Genomic DNA, 21,350 nt, shown 5'->3' on the forward strand with positions numbered 1-21,350 from the left:
GGGAGCGCTGCTGTCACCCCTGTCCCCGCCAGCCCCGGGGTTGCTGTTCTTCCCCCCAAGCCCCCTAGTGAGCTCCCTGGGGGGTCAGGCAGGGCGCCTGGGGGACAGGCAGACCACCCCGGAAGGACAGGCCAGAGCACCTTGGAGGGACAGGCCGGGCGCAGAGGCGGAGGATTCGGAGCTCGGAGGCGGCTTTGCTGTCACCCGGCAGGTCGTGGCCCCTCCCGGCTCCTCGTAGACCTCGGGGTCCCCTGGCGCTGACCCGCCCCTGCGCCCACCCGCGTCAGCCCCAGGGCGCTGGCCCAGGAGCGGCCCTCGAGGGGCAGGCGGGGGCTCGGCCTCCTGAACGCACCCGGGGCAGCTCCCCGACAGGCGCGCCTCCTCCTCGGGGTCGGGGGGCCGGGACTCCTTCGCCCGCCGCCCCCAAACCACCGCCGAGCCCCGGGCCCGCGCCCCGCACTCTGGCAGGGTCCCGGCGGGCAGAAGAACAAAAAATAAAAACCATGGATTTATGGAAGGTGGGGAGAGGGCTCAGGAGGGAACCACAAGGAAGTACGAGCGGAGAGTAAGTGGGTGTTTCAGAGGCCCTGAGGCGGGAGACGCGGCTGCAAACAGTGGGGAAGGAAGGCGCTCTCAGCCGGCGACCCGCGGCTCGTCCCACGCGAGATCCTGGAGCGGAAGGGCCCCGCGGCTCAGTACAGAGAGTGGTGAGGGCCGCTCGTCCTCAGGATGGACAGATGCCCGTTCTCCATTTCATAAGCTCAGGGAAAGTGGAACTCTGGAAACCACCTAACCAAGTATTTTCAATACTTGTGAGCCAAATAGAGAAATCAATTCTAGATGATGATTAACTGCCCGTATTCATAATTGGATGAATGTATTCAAAGGGCCCAAATTTGGGGAGTGGGTATTGCTCAGTGGGTGAGCCCTGCTTCCCATGTGAGGGACCCAGGTTCAATCCCTGGTACCTCCTAAAAAAAGAAAAGGTCCAAATTCATAGACTGACCTTTATGAAAGAGGGTTTTTACCTAACCTGGGCCTATTATTAGTTGATTATATTAGATAGAGACAAAATATCAAGGCCATGCTTAAAAACTTATCACATTTTCTGATTTGGGAGAGAAATAAAAGGGATGGGAAGTTGATGTGCTAGATGACAAAATAGGAACCAAAGGCACCACAGAATGTTGTGAAATTTATTCGGGATGGACGCAAAGCTAAACACACGTGAACTATGACACTGGAATCCCAGACGCCAGCACGCACTGGTGGAGGAGCTGGCTCGAGAGCACCCGGGAGCAGAGCTACACGCTCGTGGGAAGCAGCAGGGAGGTGTGGCTGCCAGGCAGGGCCTCGTGTCCAGAAGGGCCGGCACAAACCGCCGTGTCCAGAGAACAAGGAGGAGAGCGAGAGGAGCCGAAGTCATGCCTCAGAAGGAGTGATGGAGAGAATTCGGATTATTTGGCCCGAGGAAAGCTGAGGGGAGAGAGGATATTTTCCTGGAGAAGCGAGCAGCCCCTGGAGGGGTGAAGGTCCTGAGGGAGAGCGCTGCGGCTGGACAAGAAGAGCTGGTGCCAAGACGGGGCTGCGTTGGCCCTCGAGGCAGGAGGGCAAGCCGTGGGCGCCTTCGCCCCGGCAGCGCTGCTGTGTCCCCGCAGGCATCTGGGCCCCCGCACCCCACCCCCGCATGCCCGCTCCCTCCCAGTGGTCCCCACTGTGTGTTGGCCAGGGCCGGAGCCAGGTGAGCGGTGGCCCTCCCGCCCCAGCAGGGGCCGGTGGACTCACGGGCGCCCTCAGGGCTGCCCTGGATGCCCACGGGAGGCGCCCGAGGGCACCAGCTGGCGAGGCTTTGCTTCCCAAGGACGCCTGACAGGTGCGGGCGCCCTTTCGCACGCTCACGCCCCCACTCCTGCGCCTTTGTCTTGCTTTGTGCTTTTACGTAGTTGTCTTCACCTCAGCATGGCGGTTGTCTGCTGGATTCTTCGGCTTCTCCAACTCTGTGACTGCGGTTCCCGAGGCGTGGGCCGTCAGTGTGAGAGGCGACCAGCGCCGTGGTCAGAGAGCAGGCCTTGGCGTCAGAAGTCTAAATTCCAGTCCCTGCTTTGCCACTTCCCAGCCGTGTGACTCTGGGCAAGGAAATACGTGCGGTGGTCACGGAGGACTTCAACGGCGACAGTTGTGGAGCTCTCGCTGTGATGCCAAACTCCATGTTTGTTCTCGTGGGAAAGGTCCTGAAAATGTTAAAGGAAAAAAAATCTAACTTTCCTCCTCATAGGAACAGGGAAAATGGTAACTCCAGACTTGCTAAGGCTTAACACCAGTAAGTGGGGGCGTGGATGTGGCTCGGTGGTTGGGCACCTGCTTCCCACATAGCAGGTCCCGGGTTCAGTCCTGGCCCTGGGAAGCTAAGATCAGAGAGAAGACAGGATAGGGCGGGATAGATGCTAGGGGAAACCACGTGGTCTCCACTCAGTACATCTTTCCTCCCTTCTTTCTCCTTCTCTTCTGAGCCTTTCTACCTGTGGCCTGTATCTGTTGAAGAATGTGATCCCGGAAAACTTATCATGGCACAGCGAGACAGGCTCACACGAGCTGTCCGCTCTGGAGCACCTCCAGTTCATCCCTGCCCTTGAGGCACTAACAATTTCTTGGGTATGTTAGGACGTTCTCATGCTTGTGGCTTTATAATAGAGACCTACAATGTTGCCCAATTCTGAACATTTCAAATAACCTCTTTAATTTATGATAAAGCATCTATTAAGAGAGGCCATAGGCAGTGTGTGGTTGCTGAGGTTACTCGGCTAACTACGTAGGTTTTAGGTGTTGGCTTAGATGTTGCCCCTCTGCGTCTGAGCTGGTTGCTTTCTGCTTTGAGCCTCTAATCCCCTCTGCTGTCTTTCTGGGAGGCAGTCAGCTTCCTGTCTGTCAGGAGAGGGGAGGCTGGGCTTTGGCTCACGCATTCCTCAGTTCAAATCCCAGCTCCATCTTAGGGGACTTTGCCAAGTTCTTTAACCCACGGCCCCACTTTCTCATCTGTCAAGTGGGATTAAGAGGGGTTTTGGGAGCTCATGTCTACACGGTGCCTGGCACGTTGAGCGCTAAGTACGTGCTAGGTGCTCCCATCCTCATCGTCACACACGATACGCTATCACTGCGTGCTGAACGTGCTTGTCGCCCGCGTCACTGTAAGGAGAGGACGCACCTCCTCTGTCCGGCGTCCGTCTCCACGGCCACCCGGCTCTGGAGCACCGCAGGACTTTGGTCACTGGGTTGTCGAGGGGTCGAAACGGGCTCACGGTGGCCCAGAGAGGTTCCACTGACGTCCTCAGGTCGCAGGATTGCCATCAGTCACCACGACCTGCCTGTCATTGGGATCAAGGAGAGGAGGCCAAGCTCCTCAGAGGGAGGCCGGCAGTGTAGATCCTGCCAGAGCAGGCGAGGCGCATCGGTGGGGACGGAGCCCCTGGGGATGGATCTGGAGGCCCAGGGCCCCTCGGCGCTGAGGGCGCATGAGTGGGGACGGAGCTGCTGGCCAGAGCCTCTCGGTTCTGGAAGGGATTCTCCCAACCTCCCGCTGCTCCCACTTCATTTTACAAACTACTTGCTAACGCACATGGGCTGCTCACTGGGCTCGAAGTGGACATGGCTGGAGGATGTAGACACGAAGGTGGAAGGAGAGGACAAGTGAGTCAGAGCTTTTTCATATGTCACCATCTTGTGCACAGAGTTTGATTTTTAGTCTTTAAGGATGACACTGGGTGGTGGACTTGGCCCAGTGGTTAGGGCGTCCGTCTACCACATGGGAGGTCCGCGGTTCAAACCCCGGGCCTCCTTGACCCGTGTGGAGCTGGCCCATGCGCAGTGCTGATGCGCACAAGGAGTGCCCTGCCACGCAGGGGTGTCCCCGCGTAGGGGAGCCCCATGCGCAAGGAGTGCGCCCCATAAGGAGAGCCGCCCAGTGCGAAAGAAAATGCAGCCTGCCCAGGAATGGTGCTGCACACATGGAGAGATGACACAACAAGATGACGCCACAAAAAGAAACACAGATTCCCGTGCCACTGACAACAACAGAAGCGGACAAAGAAGATGCAGCAAATAGACACAGAGAACAGACAACTGGGGTGGGGGAGGAGGGGAGAGAAATAAATAAATCTTTAAAAATAAAAAAAAGGATGACACTGACCTAAGCGTTTATAGGTAATAAAGATGCACAAATGCACAACTTTAGCCAGAGGTGATGCTACTTCTAAAGGAGGAGAAAGTGACAGTCGCTAAAAGGTAAAGAGCAGCAGCCACCACCTTAAACACCTGAGGGGTGCAGTGGATTACTGATCCCCTGCGTTTAACGTTTCATCACAATGCATGTTTCAGATAATAACTTCATGACTACATTGTCAAAAATACCCTTCTTGAGACACGGAGGACTCTGAGCTCGCAGCTGTTTCAATGCCCGTCACTCTGGTTCTAAGGATCGCTGCTCCCTAGAGGTCAGCCTGCCGGCCAAGCGCGTCCTTTGTGTCCATGGCGGTGTAAGCGGTCATTTCCATCCACTGCGTCACCTGGACACCCCACACGGGCAGCGCGCGGGAAGGGCTGCAGGAGTGCGTGGTGGCCGCACCACGTTGTCTAGGATAAGTTAACCCACAGCGTGCCTAAATGGCCACATAGTTAGGAAAGCTGTTGGAAGAGCTAAAAAGGAGCACAAGCAATTGTATCTTTTAAGACTCTGAGTTTCTACAAAAGGGAATCGTGCAAGCTTATCAAGCTGCAAAATTGGCAGTTAAAAAAGAAAAATCCCCCCAATCTGAGAAAACATGTAACATTTGAAGGACTTACTGAGTGTTCCAATCTGAACATGAGCTACTCAAAAAAAATCAGATCTTATCATTTCTATCAGTAGGCAATAATTAGTCAGACGTTCTGCAACAGCCACCTTAAGAAAACTCCTTCAGTAACAGAGCCTGCTTTCCACGGTGTTCTGCTCTGCCTTACAGAGCTTTACTAGGTTGCTAACACCTTATAAAAAGCATCAGCAGTTTTCTGGCATTTTGGTATTCTGGAATTATATAGACAGATTTGTTCAACAGAGGATATACTGGTTTTAGAACTTGTGATTTTTAGATCCAAACTTTTTTAATGTAAATTTCAATAGACCCTTACTGATTCAAGGCTGTAAATCTAGAATTCATGATAATTTGTCTTAAATGTTACCTGCGTAAAGTATCAGGAATCATTTGGTACACAAATACATAGGCCGAGCAATTAGCAAGAAGAACTGCTTCAATTATTTCAGAATAATTGAGTTTTTAAGTCTAACCCTAATTTTAATGTTTTTTGCAAAATCTTTTTTCAGAATTATAATGTATACATTTCAAACCAGCTCTTGGGTGATCCTAGGATGCTCAGTCTGGTTCACAAAGCAGATGTCCTGTTTATTTTAGAGCACCCAGCACGTGGTCCCTGGGAAGAGATGCTCAGGAACTCATCTGCTGAAGCATGAGCTTTTACTGGTTGGCACTCTGTGGCCCTAGCGAGTTATATTACATGACTTTAAAATCGTAGAAGCAGAAGTGGATTCTCCATTAATCCAGGATGGCTTTCTCCCAGTCCACGCTATTAGAAATTTACTGTATGATAGCCATTCTAAGACTTCTGCCAACAATTCTTGTTTAGAATAAATAAAATCTATTTTCAGAGAACAAGAAGAATGGTTTCCTTGTTCAGTGTCATTCTGTTAAACACAGAGAAGAGTGCATTGCTTGCTGTGCTCAGGGCCCCCTGTGGTGGACGGAGACGCCTGTGTCCTACAGTAAGGCCAGCGGCCTGCACATGTTCCATTTCAGAAGAGCAGAGGGACCTGCTGGCAATGTGAAGTCCTCTCAGTATACTGATACACCTTTGTTTTTAGATGTATCCAATTACCAAACATAAACGGGCAAGCCTGTCATAGTGTACTTGAAAAATCCCACTGCTAATTCCCTAATTTTTGTGTTCCTAATTTTGTAATACTGTATTTATTAGAGAAAACGAAGCCCTGCCTTCTCTTTTGGCATCATTCCTGAGATGGCCAAGGTGCCGTGTGTGAACGCGCATTCCTCACTAAATCTCTCCAGCAGCTGCTGTAGGCTGTGCACTGTCGCTAACGCCTTGCTCGGTCGTCTCTTTGTGTACATGTCTAATTTATCAGTTTCTTGTAGATTGTCAGCAGCCTGCTGCCTCCGTACCGCCACAGCGCCCACAGCTAGCCGGAAGGCAAGACCGCCCGCCTGCCAGGTAAACAGACGTCACTTCTCCTCCACCCAGCCGCATGCCTGGCCCGGGGCCCCAGCCGCCCTCCCCACACCCGATTCCTGTACGTGGTTACATGTTGCTATGTGCTATTTCAAGAATGGACTCGTAAACGCACGCCCTGGCCGGAGCGGCCCAGTGTGGCAAGGGGAGTTGACGGTGCTGACCCTCAGCCGCCTTCAGCTTCCCTGCGTGAGGGAACAGCTGTGCCAGTTCTTGCCTTCCCGCAGATAACGCCTGGAGGAGTTAGGGAATGTGCCTGACGTTTTCTTTGGTTTCTTTGGTTTTTGTTTTTTTTTGTCCTTAGCATGTATTTCTCAGATAAACGGGAAAGACATCAAGCATCTCTCCTGTCCCAGGACACTTTGTGTTTCCTTTCTCTGTCCACTCAGCACCCTCACTGGAAGTGAATCTGAAAGGTGGAGGAAGCCTCCTAATTGGCGTTCAGGGGACGCCTGCAGTGACAGTGCCCTGCACGTGTGACGTAGCCAAAGCCTTTTAAAGTCGGCTGCAGTCCCTGACACTCCCTGGAGACCTTGCTGACAACTTCCATTCCCTCGTTAGCCACGCTCACCCGTGCTGTTAATCACACAGTAATGTGCCCCCCCCACCGTCCACCCCCAGCCTTCACCGTCACCCCAACAAAATCCACACAAGATAAGCATTGACTCCCCATTCTCTAGCCCCAGTCCATCTCCTGGTAACTTAGCGCCTAGATTCTAACTCTACGCGTTTGCTTATTATGACTCGTTCATAACAGTGAGATAAAAAATATTTGTCCTTTTGTGTCTGGCTTATGTCACACAACTGACATAAGCCAGGGTCCTCAGGGTCCTTCCACATTGTCACGTGGGTCGTCATTCCTTTCTGTGGCTGAGTAGCGCTCCGTTGTGCATAAACAACACAGTTTGCTGATCCATTCATCAGTGATGGACACCTGGGCTGCTTCCACCTTTTGGAAATCGTGAAAAGCGTGGCTATGAGCATAGGTGTGCAGATGTCTGCTCGAGTCCCAGCTCTCAGTCCCTCTGGGTTGATGCCTGATGGTGGGATTGCGGATCAGGTAATCCTCTACGTGGCTTCCTAAAAACCGCTGTCCTCCAGGGGCTGCACCGTTCTCATTCCCACCAGCAGTGAAGGAGCTCGCCTCTTCCCCCATCCTCTCCAGCACTGGCAGCTTTTTTTTAACCCTGGTCTAGTCTTTGCTCTGATGCGGTTAGAACAAGGACACACACCCAGTCCTTTTTTTGTAACCCTCAAAATTCACATATTGGGTAAGTCATTGTACAACTCAGGGACTCTTGACCCTGGCTCTGCGCTAGAATTATCTTGGAGGGTTTTCTGTTTGTTTTTTTAATAGTAACGTTTTGTTACGAGTTTATTTGCAAATTTAGAATGTAAGGTCTACAAAGGCTAAAAAGAATGGAAATCTTCTAGCTTTGTTTCTTGAAGGTTTTAAAAACTGCAAATGCCAGCATACGTTGATATAATGTTTTGAAGATAAGCATGGTTCTCCTTTAAGACGTCCTCTGAGTTAATTTGGGGGGATTTCCTTAATGTTAAAAGTCACAGACAGCAGAGGTAAGGGTTTCGGGGAGGTGATGCACAGCCCCTTGCCTCTGCGCTGTGCTGGCCGCGGGAATACACCCCCCGGCCCCAGGCCCCTCCAGCCACCCTGGTTACCTCCAGTTACCGCCCTGGTGGGCACGTTTTACCGGCTGCTCTGCATCGTGTTCTCTCCTTAATGGTTTTGTGAAAACTAAGCAGGAGGTGTGTGTGAGGATTGCTCGGCTGTCCTGCACCCGCCTGGGAGCGGCTGGGGAGAGGAGTGGGCGACTGGCCCGAGGGCGCCCCAGGCCCGCGGCTTCATCACGCTCGTATGGCTGGCGAGAGGCGGCTGGGGGGCTGGGGGGACCCAGGGCGCCGTGATCCCGCAGTGTGTCCGCAGGGAGGAGTGGTCCAGGCCCCGTGGTCCAGGCTCAGGGCCAGGGGGCTGCGGGGACTGGACGTCGAGCCGGCCGCGCCGAGGCCACACAAAGAGGCCGAGCGGGCGCTGCCAGTGGGCGCCTCGCTCTGCTGTTCCCAGCCTTTCCTTTCTGGAAGGCTCTTGGCCGTCACCCAGCGTCATTTTGGGCCAGAGACAACGGTACCTGCCTGGCTGCGAATCCCGGCTCTGACGGCCACTCCTGGCGCGGGGGCACGTCGCTCCTGTGGAGTGGGGACAGGACAGGCATTGGCAGAGCGAGGCTGGGCCAGCCCAGGGCACCCGACAGCTGCTTGAGGCCCAGAAAGGCGGGAGGCCCCGGGGAGGGGGGAGGGGGAGGCTGGGGGAGGCCCTGGGAGGGGGGAGGGGGAAGGGGTGGAGGCGGGGGGGGGGGGGGGGAGAGGGGTGGGGGGAGTCAGGGGAGGCCCTGGAGAGGGGGAAAGGGTAGAGAGGAGGAGTCTGGGAGGCCCTGGGAGGGGGGAGGGGGGAGAGGAGGGGAGGGGTAGAAAGGGGGGGCTGGGAGAGGCTCCGGAAGGGGGGAGTGGGAGGGGGGAGGGGGAGGCCAGGGGGAGGGGGAGGCCGGGGGAAGGGGGGAAGCGGGGGGGGGGAAGCGGGGGGGGGGGAGAGGGGGGAAAGCAGAGGGAGGCCAGGGCAGTGGGAGGGGGGAGGCCGGGGGAGGCCCTGGGAGGGGGGAGGGGGAGGGGAGGGGTAGAGAGGGGAGGCTGGGAGAGGCTCCGGGAGGGGGGAGTGGGAGGGGGAAAGGGGGAGGGAGGAGGCCGGGGAGGGGGGGAGGTCCCGGGGCTGGGCCCGGGAGGGGGGGGGGGGGGGGAGGCCCGGGGCATATTGATGGCCTCTCAGATCCTCTTGGGCCAGGAGGGGTGGAGGCTCCCGTCTTAAGTGTTTCAATTAGAGAAGAAATGATGAAAGGGCTGAGAGAATCTAAGTTCGGCTCCTTCTACTTCGCTGGCTTCTGCAGAGTTACTCACGTCCATGCCCACGTCCTTCTGCGCTGGGCCTAGCCGAGCTGCCCGCTCCTCCCTGCAGACGCGCGGGCTGCGGGATCACAGCACTTGCGGGCCCCCCAGCCCCCCTCCCCCCTGTGTCCCCCAGCCCCCTTCCCCAAGCCCCCCAAAACCCCCCTCCCTGAGCCCCCCAGCCCCCCTCCCCCAAGCCCCCCAGGCCCCCCCCCCCCCCCCCGCCCGCCTCTCACCAGGTCCCAGCCACACCAGCTGCTGAAGCCCTGGGCCTGGGGTGCGCTGGGGCCAGCCGCCGGCTCCTCTCCCCGCTCCTCTCCCCACCTCGCTCCCAGGCGGTGGGTGCAGCCCCGCGCCCTCCCCTCCTTCCTGCAGGGGTGCTGGCAGTAGCCCCCGGGGTTCCTTCCCCAGACTGCGTTGAGCTGACACTCGCGCCCGCCCCCGGGTCACCCCCTTACGGCCCCGTTGGTGGACAAAGAGACGGGCCCCAGGAGGAGCGGCCTGTGCGCCCCACGGGAGCCCCGCCGCCCCCCACCCACCCGTGCGCCCTCGGCAGGTGCTGGAGGAGAGGCCTTTAAACCCCACATCACCCTCACGGAATCCAGAAGGAGCATTTGCTAAAGGAGAAACGCGAGGCATTTTGCTAAGAAGGTTAAGGTTTTCTGATCAGGTATTCCCTGTTTCTCAATTTTTAGGAATTGCGTTATGACCTTGTTTTTCACTCTCCTTCATCTCACCCATGTGTTTGAATAACTCTTCAGGTGTGCATATTTTGAATAAAACATTCAAAGGAGCATCTGCTCACATTTGGACTTGTAGAACTTCTCTATTAAATTCAGTTATGAGGAATGGATATGATCATGTGAAGTGAAAGCCCTGGTATATTTAAATATACAGAGATGTTTGAATTTGGCACTTTTGCCAAATCTCTACAAGTAGCTGTTTCCTTGAAAGAAAATCAGAAACTTTTCTGAAGAATTATCCATTTATTAGTTTCCTAGGCATACTTTTTCAACATGATCTGCCTACAAAGTGAATGAAAAAGGTTGACTGGCAAGTGAGCTACTTGAGATAGTTAGCAATCAGCACTGAACTGAATTCATCCTACACTTAGAGCGATTAAAACTTATCAAAAATATTTACATTCAAAAAGTACTTTCTTAACCTGTAAGCCAAGAATACATTTCTGTCACATAATACATACAGTGTGATTACATTTTATGCAAATTTAAGATGGTGATAGTGTAGTATCAAATATATATAATCTCTCATTTTATGTAAGAAATCTGGAGTAATGACAAAATTTGAAATCCTCTTGAATGGCTTAGTGTCGAGGTGCTGGCCCGGGGAGCTGAGCCCGTGCGCGTCAGCTTCTCAAGCTAAAGCACCTGCTCCCTCTATCTAGAAGAGTCCTGAATTACACAGTCTTCAAAAACATCCTTCTCATGCAATGACCACCCCATGTTTTTTTGCCACAACTTATGTTCATAATGTGTTTATTCTTCTAAAAAGAAACCAGCTCTAAATCATGCACATTTCCAGAAAGACACTCTGTGCGATCCTTTGGAAATAGGTCTGCCTAAGCTCTGCCCTGCTGTTCTCCTGCAGGCTCTCTCTCCTGGGAGCCTCTGGAGGGTAGAGCGTGTCACTTGTGTGCATTATTTTCTTGGTCATTTTGTTGAAGCTCCAGTTCTCCTATGTTCTATCATGTTTGGAAGTAGAAAAATCATTTATTACAGTGTAGCAAATCTCCTCTTGAACTAAATTTACAACCATTCAAACAAGGAGTTGGGTAAGCAAGGGCAATCTTGAGCAGATCAGATATTATGATTTTATACTATAATTCAAGAGATAGGAGCAAAGGGTAATTTCAGTTCCAAAGGTAATTATTTCTTTAATACCGATTTTTAATATGACTTCAATAGTGATGTGAGCTAAAGAAACTACATTTAAGTAAATAAATAACATCTTGAAGATTTTCCCAGACATCACTTCTGGCAGATATGGGTTACATGGTACTGAATTTCATAGAATAGAGGAGCAGGAAGCAGTTTTGGATGCATGTCGATCTTTTCTGATAAAAGAAACCCCACCGTGTGACTTCTCTCCCGTTAGTCACTCAGAGACGTTGCTGCTTGTTCTTGGGGATGAGAGCTGGACGCGGTGGAGCGGGAGCCGGGCAGTGGTGTTCACTGACAAATGCGGAAGCGTTTAAAACCCCGTCACATTAACACCACCAGGCTAAAAAGCAGGCAGGGGGCCCTGAGAGCAAGTGAGACTTGTCCCCAAAGGCGGGGTGCGGGGGGCCTGAAGCCAGAGGCTGCGGGGTCCCCAGGCCCGGGCTGCCCCAGCCTCAGGGCACTACAGAGGCGTTAGAAATGCAACCGCAGGCCCCACCCCAGACCTCCCGGTCCAAGCTGCAGGTGCCAGTGACGTGCGGGCAGGAAAGCCCGGGCAGAACTGCCCCAGGGGAGCCTGAGGCTGGCGCAGCGCCGGAGCCCGCAGAGCTGGGCAGCGGGCCGCGGGGGCCACGCGTCCTCCCCGCGCTGCGTTGCTCCTCTCCGAGCACTGACCTGAAAAGCTGAAGGTCTCGGCATGTTTTAGAGTTAAGCCCCTTTCTGTGCCACATGTACGTGGAAATCCTGTGCTTGTCCAGTCCAGCCCCGTGCCTGGCCCGGAAGCCCCTCGCTCACCGCCTGTCTCTGTTTGCAGCCCTGACCAGGCCCCGGCCGGGCAGCCGCCCTCCAGCGCGCCGTGCGCCCCCCTCCACTGCCTCTCCAAGCCCCCGGCCCCCCACGCCGCCTCTCCCGTGGACGAACACCTGGGGTGAACGCTGTGGAGGCAGGGGCCCGCCCGGCCTGGCGGGCGCCTGCTGGTTACAGGTGCACAGAGGGACGAACGCCCCTCCCCCGGGAAGCGAGAGCAGGCTGAGCAGAGCAAAGCACAGAGCCCGCCGCCTGGAGCGTTGTACGGTTTCTCCAAGTCACAGATGAACTTCTGCAACCAAATGGCCTCGGTGCAGCTGAAAAACAGTAAATTCCTGAAGCAGGGAACACATCTCCGAGGGCTGGCTGGGCCTCCACAGCGTAAGAGAGACCTAAGACCATGGGAAACGCATACATTGTAAAATCGTCTTTCCTCAAACTCCAAATTCAGCTACAGAAGTTAACTCCAATATTTTTTGTCATTGATATTTATTTTGTACTTTATTTGCTACATGATTAGTGTCTATAAAAATCATTTCTGTGAGAGGTAAATTTATTTCATTTATTTTTCAAATTAGCATAATTGGCTCAATTAAGTATGAGTTTTAACTTTGTTTAAAATCTGGAATTGGCCAGACTGAGGTCATTTTTCTTGCACAAAATGATAAATGAGGTGCATTGGAATGGTAACCATAACTGTATTTTGCTGCTACACTGACATTGTTTTATGCACTTATTTTCTAATCATAACTCATTAACTGCTGGGTTTCTTTTTTAAAAAATGAGTTCTTCCCTGGACATTACTAAGGAAATCTAAGTCAGAGATGAAGTTATGGTTCATTGATGTTTTCAACTTTTGATTGCATCTTTAATTTTTTTTAACTTGCAGACAAGTAGATGCACTGGTGCTGCCCCTTCGTGTGTGTGTATGTGTCGCAACTAAAAAGAAGGCTAAATAATTTGAAAGAGGAAAATGCTATTTTTGTTTAAGGACCAGATTTTTTTTTTTTTTTTACTTCTTCCAAATTCAGGGCCCTGCTATGAGTCTTACCTGCTAAAAACTATCAAGTACATTAGGGAAAACAGATAGATGTAAGGTAGCCTTTGGTTATTTAATTTACCTAGGAAGTGTTCACATTTTTATTCACATTGTATGTTTTGCTGTTGTTAGTTTTTTTCACAATGAATCTTTCTTGCCAAAAAAACGATAAATAACAAACCTTAGCTCCTTGTCTACTGTGGACAAACCCTGCGGTGCCTGCAGCCGCTTCGCTGCCCAGCCAGGTGGCCTTAGCTGGAAACCAGAGGGTGGGACCTTGTGCGACAACATCGGCACTTCTCTGCAAAACAAAAGCGACCCTCCCAGAAGAAGGACAGGTACAGAGCGGGGCAGATGTGGAGCCATTCGCTGACCAAGGAGGGGGGCGCGTGGCGGCGATGCCAGCGGCCCACCAAGATGGGGGCCGGGGGAGAGCGCAGAGCCCGGGGTCCTAGTCGGCCACATCCCCGTTCAGGCTCAGCGCTACCAGAGCAGCGACAGCGTCTTGAGTTCCTTCTCCGAGGACTACTTTCAGCGGTCATTTATTATGCAACTTGGAGTTAATTGTTGAAAATCTTCACCAAAATAAGGATTCAGGTTAAAGTGCAAGAAAAAAAAACCAATCTTCACGGAGCCTTGACTGTAGCGTCCCGGCCATCCGCTCTTTCTACCTGCGTTGCCTTGCTGGACCCGAGCAGGTTCTTCGTTGTGCTGTCGTGTCTGCCTGGTAGAGTCTATGACAGTTCTACAAAAGGAAGCCATGATTTTTCTCCTTTCCCTTTTTTCTTTTTCTTTTTCAAGCTTTGTGTGCTTGGACCTGGAAAGTGGAATAGCTGCTAGGGTGATCTTTAATAAGATTAAACTGTTGTGCCTGAGGGAAAATACGCCTTTTTAAAAAGTACCTCAGAACGTCTTCCAGGGTCGCCGCAGTGGCACTGGAGTCCGGCGGTGAGCGTGGTCTGTGTAGCTAGAGGGCGGTGCTGCCCACGGACAAAGCAGCAGCGCGTTCTTGCCCCTTACTTTATTAATGACCCAGTAAAAAAGCAGCCATACATAGAACAGTTCTTTCTTCCAATTAAGACAAAGTTTATCATTAAGTCTACCACGTACTAATTTTACTTCTGTTCTTCAAAGAGGGAAAATACTTGTTTTGAAATATTAGTTCTATGCAAATATTAACTAGTAAAAGCTTGCCAAGAAACTTGGAAATAAATTTCTAATTTTCAGCACAAAATTAGGTGATAGTCCCTAAGCAGTAAAAGAGAATACCATGTATTTACTATGGCATCATTTAGTGCAGTTTAAATTGAGCCGTATCTATATTTATAGGCATTTAGAAGGAGAAAATAAGTATAGAGTTAATACAGATCAATTTCTATAAAAATAACATCAGGATTCCAAAGAAATTTGAAAATTGAAGAATTAGTATGAACCTCAATAAGACTAATTGAAGACAGACTTGGGGGAAAATAAACCGCAGAAATAAACTTACTGTAACAACTCTAATTGCAACACACTGAGCAAAGATTAAAGGCAACTGGCAAGAGTGGTTAGCAGTGTAACCAGGTAGTTTTTTAAAAGTAAGCACAATAAGGATATTGAAAGGAATAGTTAGTATGCAGAAAGGCTTTCCAACCGAGGAGTTTTATTAATTAAAAAATAAATAAAAAGGAGCAAGAAGAGGCCTTTGGCCTGAAGTGTGCAGGGCAGGGGAGCCCTGGGTGAGTCTTTCGGGGACTCTGACTCATCGGGCCCTTTCGTGGATCCAATTCTGGTGCGGTAGGAGGAATTGGAGAACTGTGATAAAACAAAGTTATTCAATAATGGAAAAAAGACCTATTTAGAAAGATTACACTCTAGGCTTAAAAAGAGGAGGTTCAATGGTGTTTCAAGGAAAAGAGAATTTAACAAAGGATTGCCGTTAGTGATAGGTATCGCTCCTGAGACTAGAGTAAGAAAACCAGTCTTGAGTGTAAAGGATTTTCACTAATTTACAGTAACTCATTTTTATTTTTTATTTTTATTTTTTCAAGGAAACCAAGAGCTGTTCCTTTAATTTTTTCCTTTGTTTTTGTTTTTTTTTTTATTGATTTTGTAAAATATTACATTAAAAATATATATATATATATGAGGTCCCATTCAACCCCACCACTCCCCCCCCCAGCAACACTCACTCCCCTCATCATAACACATCCATTGCACCCGGCAAGTACATCTCTGGGCATCTCTGCACCTCATGGTCAATGGTCCACATCATGGCCCATACTCTCCCACATTCCATCCAGTGGGCCCTGGGAGGATTTACAATGTCCGGTGATTGCCCCTGAAGCACCATCCAGGGCAACTCCAAGTCCCAAAGGCGCCTCCACATCTCATCTCTTCCTGCCACTCCCCATATCCATCAGCCACCATGTCCACTTTTCCCACTCCAATGCCACCTTTTCTCTGTGGGCCTTGGATTGGTTGTGTCCGTTGCACCTCTATAGTAACTCATTTTTAGTAGTGAGCAGTTGATTACTGAAATTGATAATCATAAGGAAGATTTGTTTAAAATTTGAATGTTATAGGTAGTCTAGCATGGATTAAGCCCAAGACATCCTATGATGATGTGCTATAATTCCGGGAGTCTGTAATCCTACGATTCTTTTCCTTTAAACTTCAAAGTGCATTAAGGTTGTACTGGCTAGGCATAAGTTATTTTATCCTTTGAAAACAGGATAGCAATCTTAATTTTTCCAAGATTTTGGGTTAGAAGAAAATAGGACTTTTCCCTCTAACCATATTTCATAATATCTTCAAGGTTCAGAATATAGTACTTTTATCATAAAAAGTCAGAGCCTAAAAAGCAAACATCCTCAGGAATACTCCAGAAATGGAAGGTATGCAACCCCTCAGGAGGGCAAATGCCTCTCAAATTTTATCTTTTCTTAAAAGGAGCTCCAATCTAAAATGTTTGCTTTTTCCGTCCTTTGAAATATTCTTGTACAGATAAGTCCTTCAGTTTCAAACAAAAATGAAAAATCTGTCTAATAAATACCAGTTTGAATGTGGAAATTTCCTGGTATACTATATTCAATAAAATCCTCTACATTTCTCAAGTGGAAATTATAAAATGTAAAAGGGAAGAAGTAAAGTATATTTTCTACTGGTATAAAAATATCTAATGTGTAATTACCACAATCAATCAGTCAAAAGACATTGTCTCCCAGGAGAGACACGGGGCAACTGAGGGATTTCCACTGAGTGCAGCCGTGCTCGTTCCACCCAAACCCACCGCAGATGCGATGACAGTGTAGCTGCAGCTGAAACTAGACTTGAAAGAAACTCCTAGGGTAAAGTGCACAATTTTAAAACCAAGTTTAGGCTCCAGGTTTTTGTGTTTGTAAATTGGAATGATTTAAAACAATCCTTGTGCTAAGATTGCAAAAAGTGAACAAGAAAATGATTTCAAATAAAGGGGTCATATCCAAAGCAAACAGACGAGGAAACTAAAGGGCAGGTCGTTCACAAAGCTGCTGAGCTGGAGTTACATCAGCATGACCCGCGCTGCCATTGACAAGTTACTTTTCACTTTATGATCGGTTCCTCTGGATGTACAAGACAAATCTAGCTCCCGTGTGACTTTTTTCATCATCTGTAGTAGCACCCCAGATGCGTTAAGTTGATGATCAAAGTCACCTTTACTCAGACGCCGAGTTAACGGCCGTTGTTGCTGGTTGTAGCTGTTGTAGCTGATCCTATTAGGTTAACACCTGAACGATTTTCTCTAGACGTCTGTTTATCCTTATTACTCAAAGCATAACGGAAGGAGATATTTAGTATTAAAAGATGTTCCTCGATTGCAGAGTTTCCAGAAAGAATATCTATTTAAGAAGAAGCAGAACAATGAACTGCCTTTAGTGAAAGAACGTGAGTGCCTGGAAGTATGCCATGGAAAATGTCTGCATGAGATACTTCACGTCATCTGAGTTTCCCTGTCTCCTAATACAAACCCGGTAGAAGTCTTATTTCTCGTCCCCTTCTCGCCATTAGGAATGGAAGCAGATTGTTCCCCACCTCTGGTCTCCTTTCCATATTGAAATGCATATGCTGGAATCCTCAGTGAATTTTTATCTCTTTCCTCCGGGAGTTATTTAAAACGTGCCCTATTTTAAGCTTTTAAAACTTGCCCTATTTAAGCTGAAGATGATGAACTGCCGAGCCAGATTATTTCTGATTGGAGTTCATCTTTTCATCGAGCTCTGGTTGAGAACACTTTTAGTTTAACTTTTTTTTTTTTTCCAGAATGAGTCATTATTACGGTTCTCTAATGAAAACGCTGAGAAGTGAGTCCCGTGATTCTCAGTGTGAATACAGGAGTTTTTCTTTTTAAAAGAAGCATTTTAAAACAAAGATAAGAGAACTGTAAAGTAAGGGGAAGTGTCATCCTTTAGTTGATGAATAATTAATCGATAGAGATAGTGGAGACACAGAATGAATCATTTTATTTTTGGGGTTCATAGTTATGATTGTGCATCAAATCTTAGAGGAAATAAATAATTTTAAAATTATTGGCCTAACATGTTTAAGCTCAATGGTTTGACTGTTGAGTCAATTAATTCTTTAAAAATCATATATGACCTTTTTGTAATCAGAGTTTTTATTTGCATGATTACACATCTGTGATGAACCATACATGAGTCTGATATTGTATTTCTTTCCAGTGTTAATATTTGTGTAATGTGTGATCAATGCTGATTTGTAGACTGTATGATTATTGTTGTAATGATTCCTATATTTAACTACAATTTTGCTATTATACCTTTTGGGGTTAAATGATGTGAAGTCTTTCCATATAATGGTAATACCATATGAAAACATGACTAAAAGATTGATCTAAGAAATTCTTTTGTTGCTACTTATTTTTAAAAACCCAAATTTCAAAGGAAACTTCGCAGACATAAGAATTTCTTTTAAATTCAAAAAATTCTTTATGAATTTATTATTACTTGTTCTTAATTTTTTTTATTCACCAGCCTAATGAATGTCTCATGGGAGAAATCTGTATCATGTGCTTGTGTTTGTGTAATCTGCTCATCACTTGATGGTTGGAAAAAACACTCCAGTGCTAAGAAAATAACCAGAAGCCAATCTATCAGTTGTTACGTCTCAGTTTATGCTACCAACGGAAAATGGTGTAATGCATAACTCTTTCCAGTAAATAAACTGGTTATCTTTTCTTCATTTATGCTACCTTTTTATCAGTGAGCAATTTTTCTGTATTCATTTTGATTTGTACTTACAAAAATGAAGTGTGAATTTGTATGTAATGAGTATATTTCTTTGAAGTGAGCACTTGAACTAAAAACTAAATGCTTTGCTCTGACAACATTTTCACACATTCCTGTCAACTTGACCCTTTTTCTCCATTTATCAGTTCTCTAACTTGTAATCTGTTCTCAAAGGGTATTTTGGCAGGAGGATACACTTAGCTAAATTAGATAGAAATGTACCAACATGTCAATGCCGAAGGAAACTCCTGCTCTAAAAAAGGACACTTATTTTAGTGAAAGAAGAATGAAGTTTACATGCTTTATTTTGGGAGACAATTCTCCTTTGTTCTTCCTAGGAAGGAACTGCAGTGCTCTAAAACTTTGTGCAAGGTTAATTTACCAGCTCTTTCAAATATGCAGCATAGGAACCGGGGGCCTTTACTCCACGTTATCTCTGGGGGTGGGTGACCGGGCAGAACACCGACCCTGCGAGGACACCTGGACAGTGCCTGGCCCCCTGGAGAGCAGGAGGAGGCGTGGGGCCCTGGGGCAGCACAGGCGGGACTGCGGTGGCTGGGAAGGGCTGGGAAGGGCTCCTTGGTGTCCGCCTGTGCTCGCACTGCCCGGCACGTGGGAGGGACTCAGTCCTGAGTTAGAGCCAGGGCTCCTAACAGGCGTCCTTGAGCTCGAGTGGAAATAAAAAGACCCGAACAACGTCATTCTTGCGGGGCCTGCTGGTGCGGGTGTGACATGTTTATTAAACAACGCGCCAGCAGCGTGGACTTGGGGAGGGTCCCTGGTGTCCACTGGGCTGGCAGCGGGGTCCGTGGACACACAGGTCAGGAGCCCCCTGAGGAGGGAGGGGCGCGTGGCCCTGCCGGCCAGTCCCCTGACGCCTGCCCTGAGGACCGGTCACTTCACAGAGGCCAGCGTCAGCCCCTGTGCCTTCAGCAGGCACTAAAACCAAACGATTACAAAAAAGAAAATCCATTTAAATGAGGCGAGTGGCTCTTCCATCGTCGTTCTAGAAGGAGCCTTACCTCGTACCAGGAAATCACCCAGTAAATGGGCATCGACTATCACGTGCTGTAAGAGGCTCAGGGTAATTAATTCACACCATAACCGCCAAGGGAGATAAATCTCACGGGCAAAATATCACCAGTGTCAAAATAAATGTAATTTATACATAATGTAAGTGTATAAAGCAATATCAAGATAAATAAATAAATCCTACCTATAATGGCCTCCTGTGCAACAGTCAAGAAATGCTAATGTAAGAGTACCTCATTTCCTTCCTTCTCTCTGTCCAGGGGATAATGACAGTCATCTCCTGTTACTACTAAAACCAGGTGAGTTTTACCATAGCTTAATTTAAACCGTATTTAATTAAACCATAAATACTAGAGCAGATGTCTGTTCCACTCCCCAGAACAGGACCGACTGCCTAATTTTAGGGACCTGATGCAAAATGGAAATGTGGGGCCTTCGTAAAAAAATTATTAAAATTTCAAGATAGTGACAACAGAGCTAAACCACTAAGATGCTTTTTAATTTAAAGTATGAAGCCCCTGTGGTTTCAACAGGGCACTGTGTGACTTCTCTAACTCAGAGCCAGCCCTGCCCAGAATATGCTGTATTCATGATTCAGAGCTTTAGTCCTGAGAGCCGTGCTTTCTTTGTTTAACAGACTGGATTTCCCAGTTTATTTACTTGGAAGACAGAAGAATGTGCTTATGTTCTTGGAAAAAAATAAGTTAAATGGCAAGACCAGTTAAGAGTTATAAAGTTAAATCTTGCAATTCTCCCTTATCCCACAGCAGTCATATTATTCAACTCAAGATTTCCAAACTGTACTGAGATGATCAAAATCTGTAAGAGAAATCTTCAAAGTAGCAGTTGGCCTTTTAATTAGTGTATATTTTAAAATTAATTTAAGAACCCTACTGATACCTTCATAATTTGACTTCCTTTGAAGTTATAAATTATTAATAGTTAGTCAAATGTCACAGGAAGATTTGCCCCATTTAAAACAGCTATTAGCCCAAGATTGATAAGTGATTCATATCTACTTTTCTTCCAGATAAATCAAAGGGGAAAGAACATTTAGCTCACTGAAATCCACTGACTGAAAATACGGGTTCTCGTGTATAGAAAGCTATTCTATACATAAGTAAAGGAGAATTAATATATATTTTTTCTTTTTTTTAAATGAAGTGCCAGTGGAACCTGTCAGAATGGTTGTCTGTAAAAGAGCAGAGGGTGTGGACAGGGGATGGGTGGGAGCAAGTTCCCTCAGTGGTGAAACCCTTTTTATATTGTTTTGATATTTCCACCATAGAAATATATCTACTCGAAAATGAAAAAGTAAAGAAAATATGGGCTCTCAGAAACTTTACAGTGAAACTAGAAATGAAAAAGTAGCACAAATTCCAGAGAAATATTTTTTTCAAAGGCAAGCTCTGTCAGCAAAAGGATTTTTGAATTGGAATTTTGTTCGTTCTCTAGCCTGGTATTTACCAACTCTGTGACCTTGGGGAGTTAACCCATCCCAGCTTCGGCTGGCTCATTTTAAAAACAAGGATAAAGTGCCTGCTTGGGCACAGTTACTGAGAAGGTTAAATGAAATTACATGTAACGTCTTCCAAATGGGCATAGCATGTGATAGCAGGTATTATTTCCACAACACCGTACCTCTTGGTATGGATGAAATTCATTCACCCACATAAACATTCATTTAGCAAATCTTTATTTGAGAATCTTTTTGTGCCAGACATTGCTCTGGGGACTTAGGATACACAGAAAACCAAGCAAAGAAGATTCATACCTTTTTTTTTGTGAGGTACCCAGGCAGGAGATGGAACCCAGGACCTCGTGTGTGGGAAGCTGGCACTCAACCACTGAGCCACATCGGCTCCCCAGTTCCTGCCTCTTTGAAGCTCAAATCACCAATCCATAATAGAATAGATGGAGGAGACATCCAAAAACAGTAAACATAAATATGCAAATATTCAACTACGTAAATGGTGAAACTGTTACGAGAAACGAAGAAAGTAGAAGAGAGAAGAGGCTGGGAGCCAGGTGGGGTTGGGAGAGGGGCAGGCAGCCTAC

At 48.2% G+C, this 21,350-nt stretch overlaps 1 protein-coding gene across 2 annotated transcripts in view; it reads left to right on the forward strand.

Moving 5' to 3' along the window:
• Positions 1–18,213, forward strand: part of BICD1 (BICD cargo adaptor 1) — a 228,964-nt gene extending 210,751 nt beyond the window's left edge. The window contains exons 8-9 of one of the 2 annotated variants that reach the window (XM_058283023.2): positions 6,198–6,273; positions 11,959–18,213. In XM_058283023.2, the coding sequence (XP_058139006.1) occupies positions 6,198–6,245 (48 nt within the window). In that variant the 3' untranslated portion in view covers positions 6,246–6,273; positions 11,959–18,213. Of the gene's footprint in view, positions 1–6,187; positions 6,274–11,958 lie in introns of both variants that reach the window. The other variant, XM_058283022.1, reaches the window with a different exon arrangement.
• Positions 18,214–21,350: the final 3,137 nt, after the last annotated feature.

The sequence above is a fragment of the Dasypus novemcinctus genome, chromosome 20 (assembly GCF_030445035.2).
Source record: "Dasypus novemcinctus isolate mDasNov1 chromosome 20, mDasNov1.1.hap2, whole genome shotgun sequence".
NCBI lineage: Eukaryota > Metazoa > Chordata > Mammalia > Cingulata > Dasypodidae > Dasypus > Dasypus novemcinctus.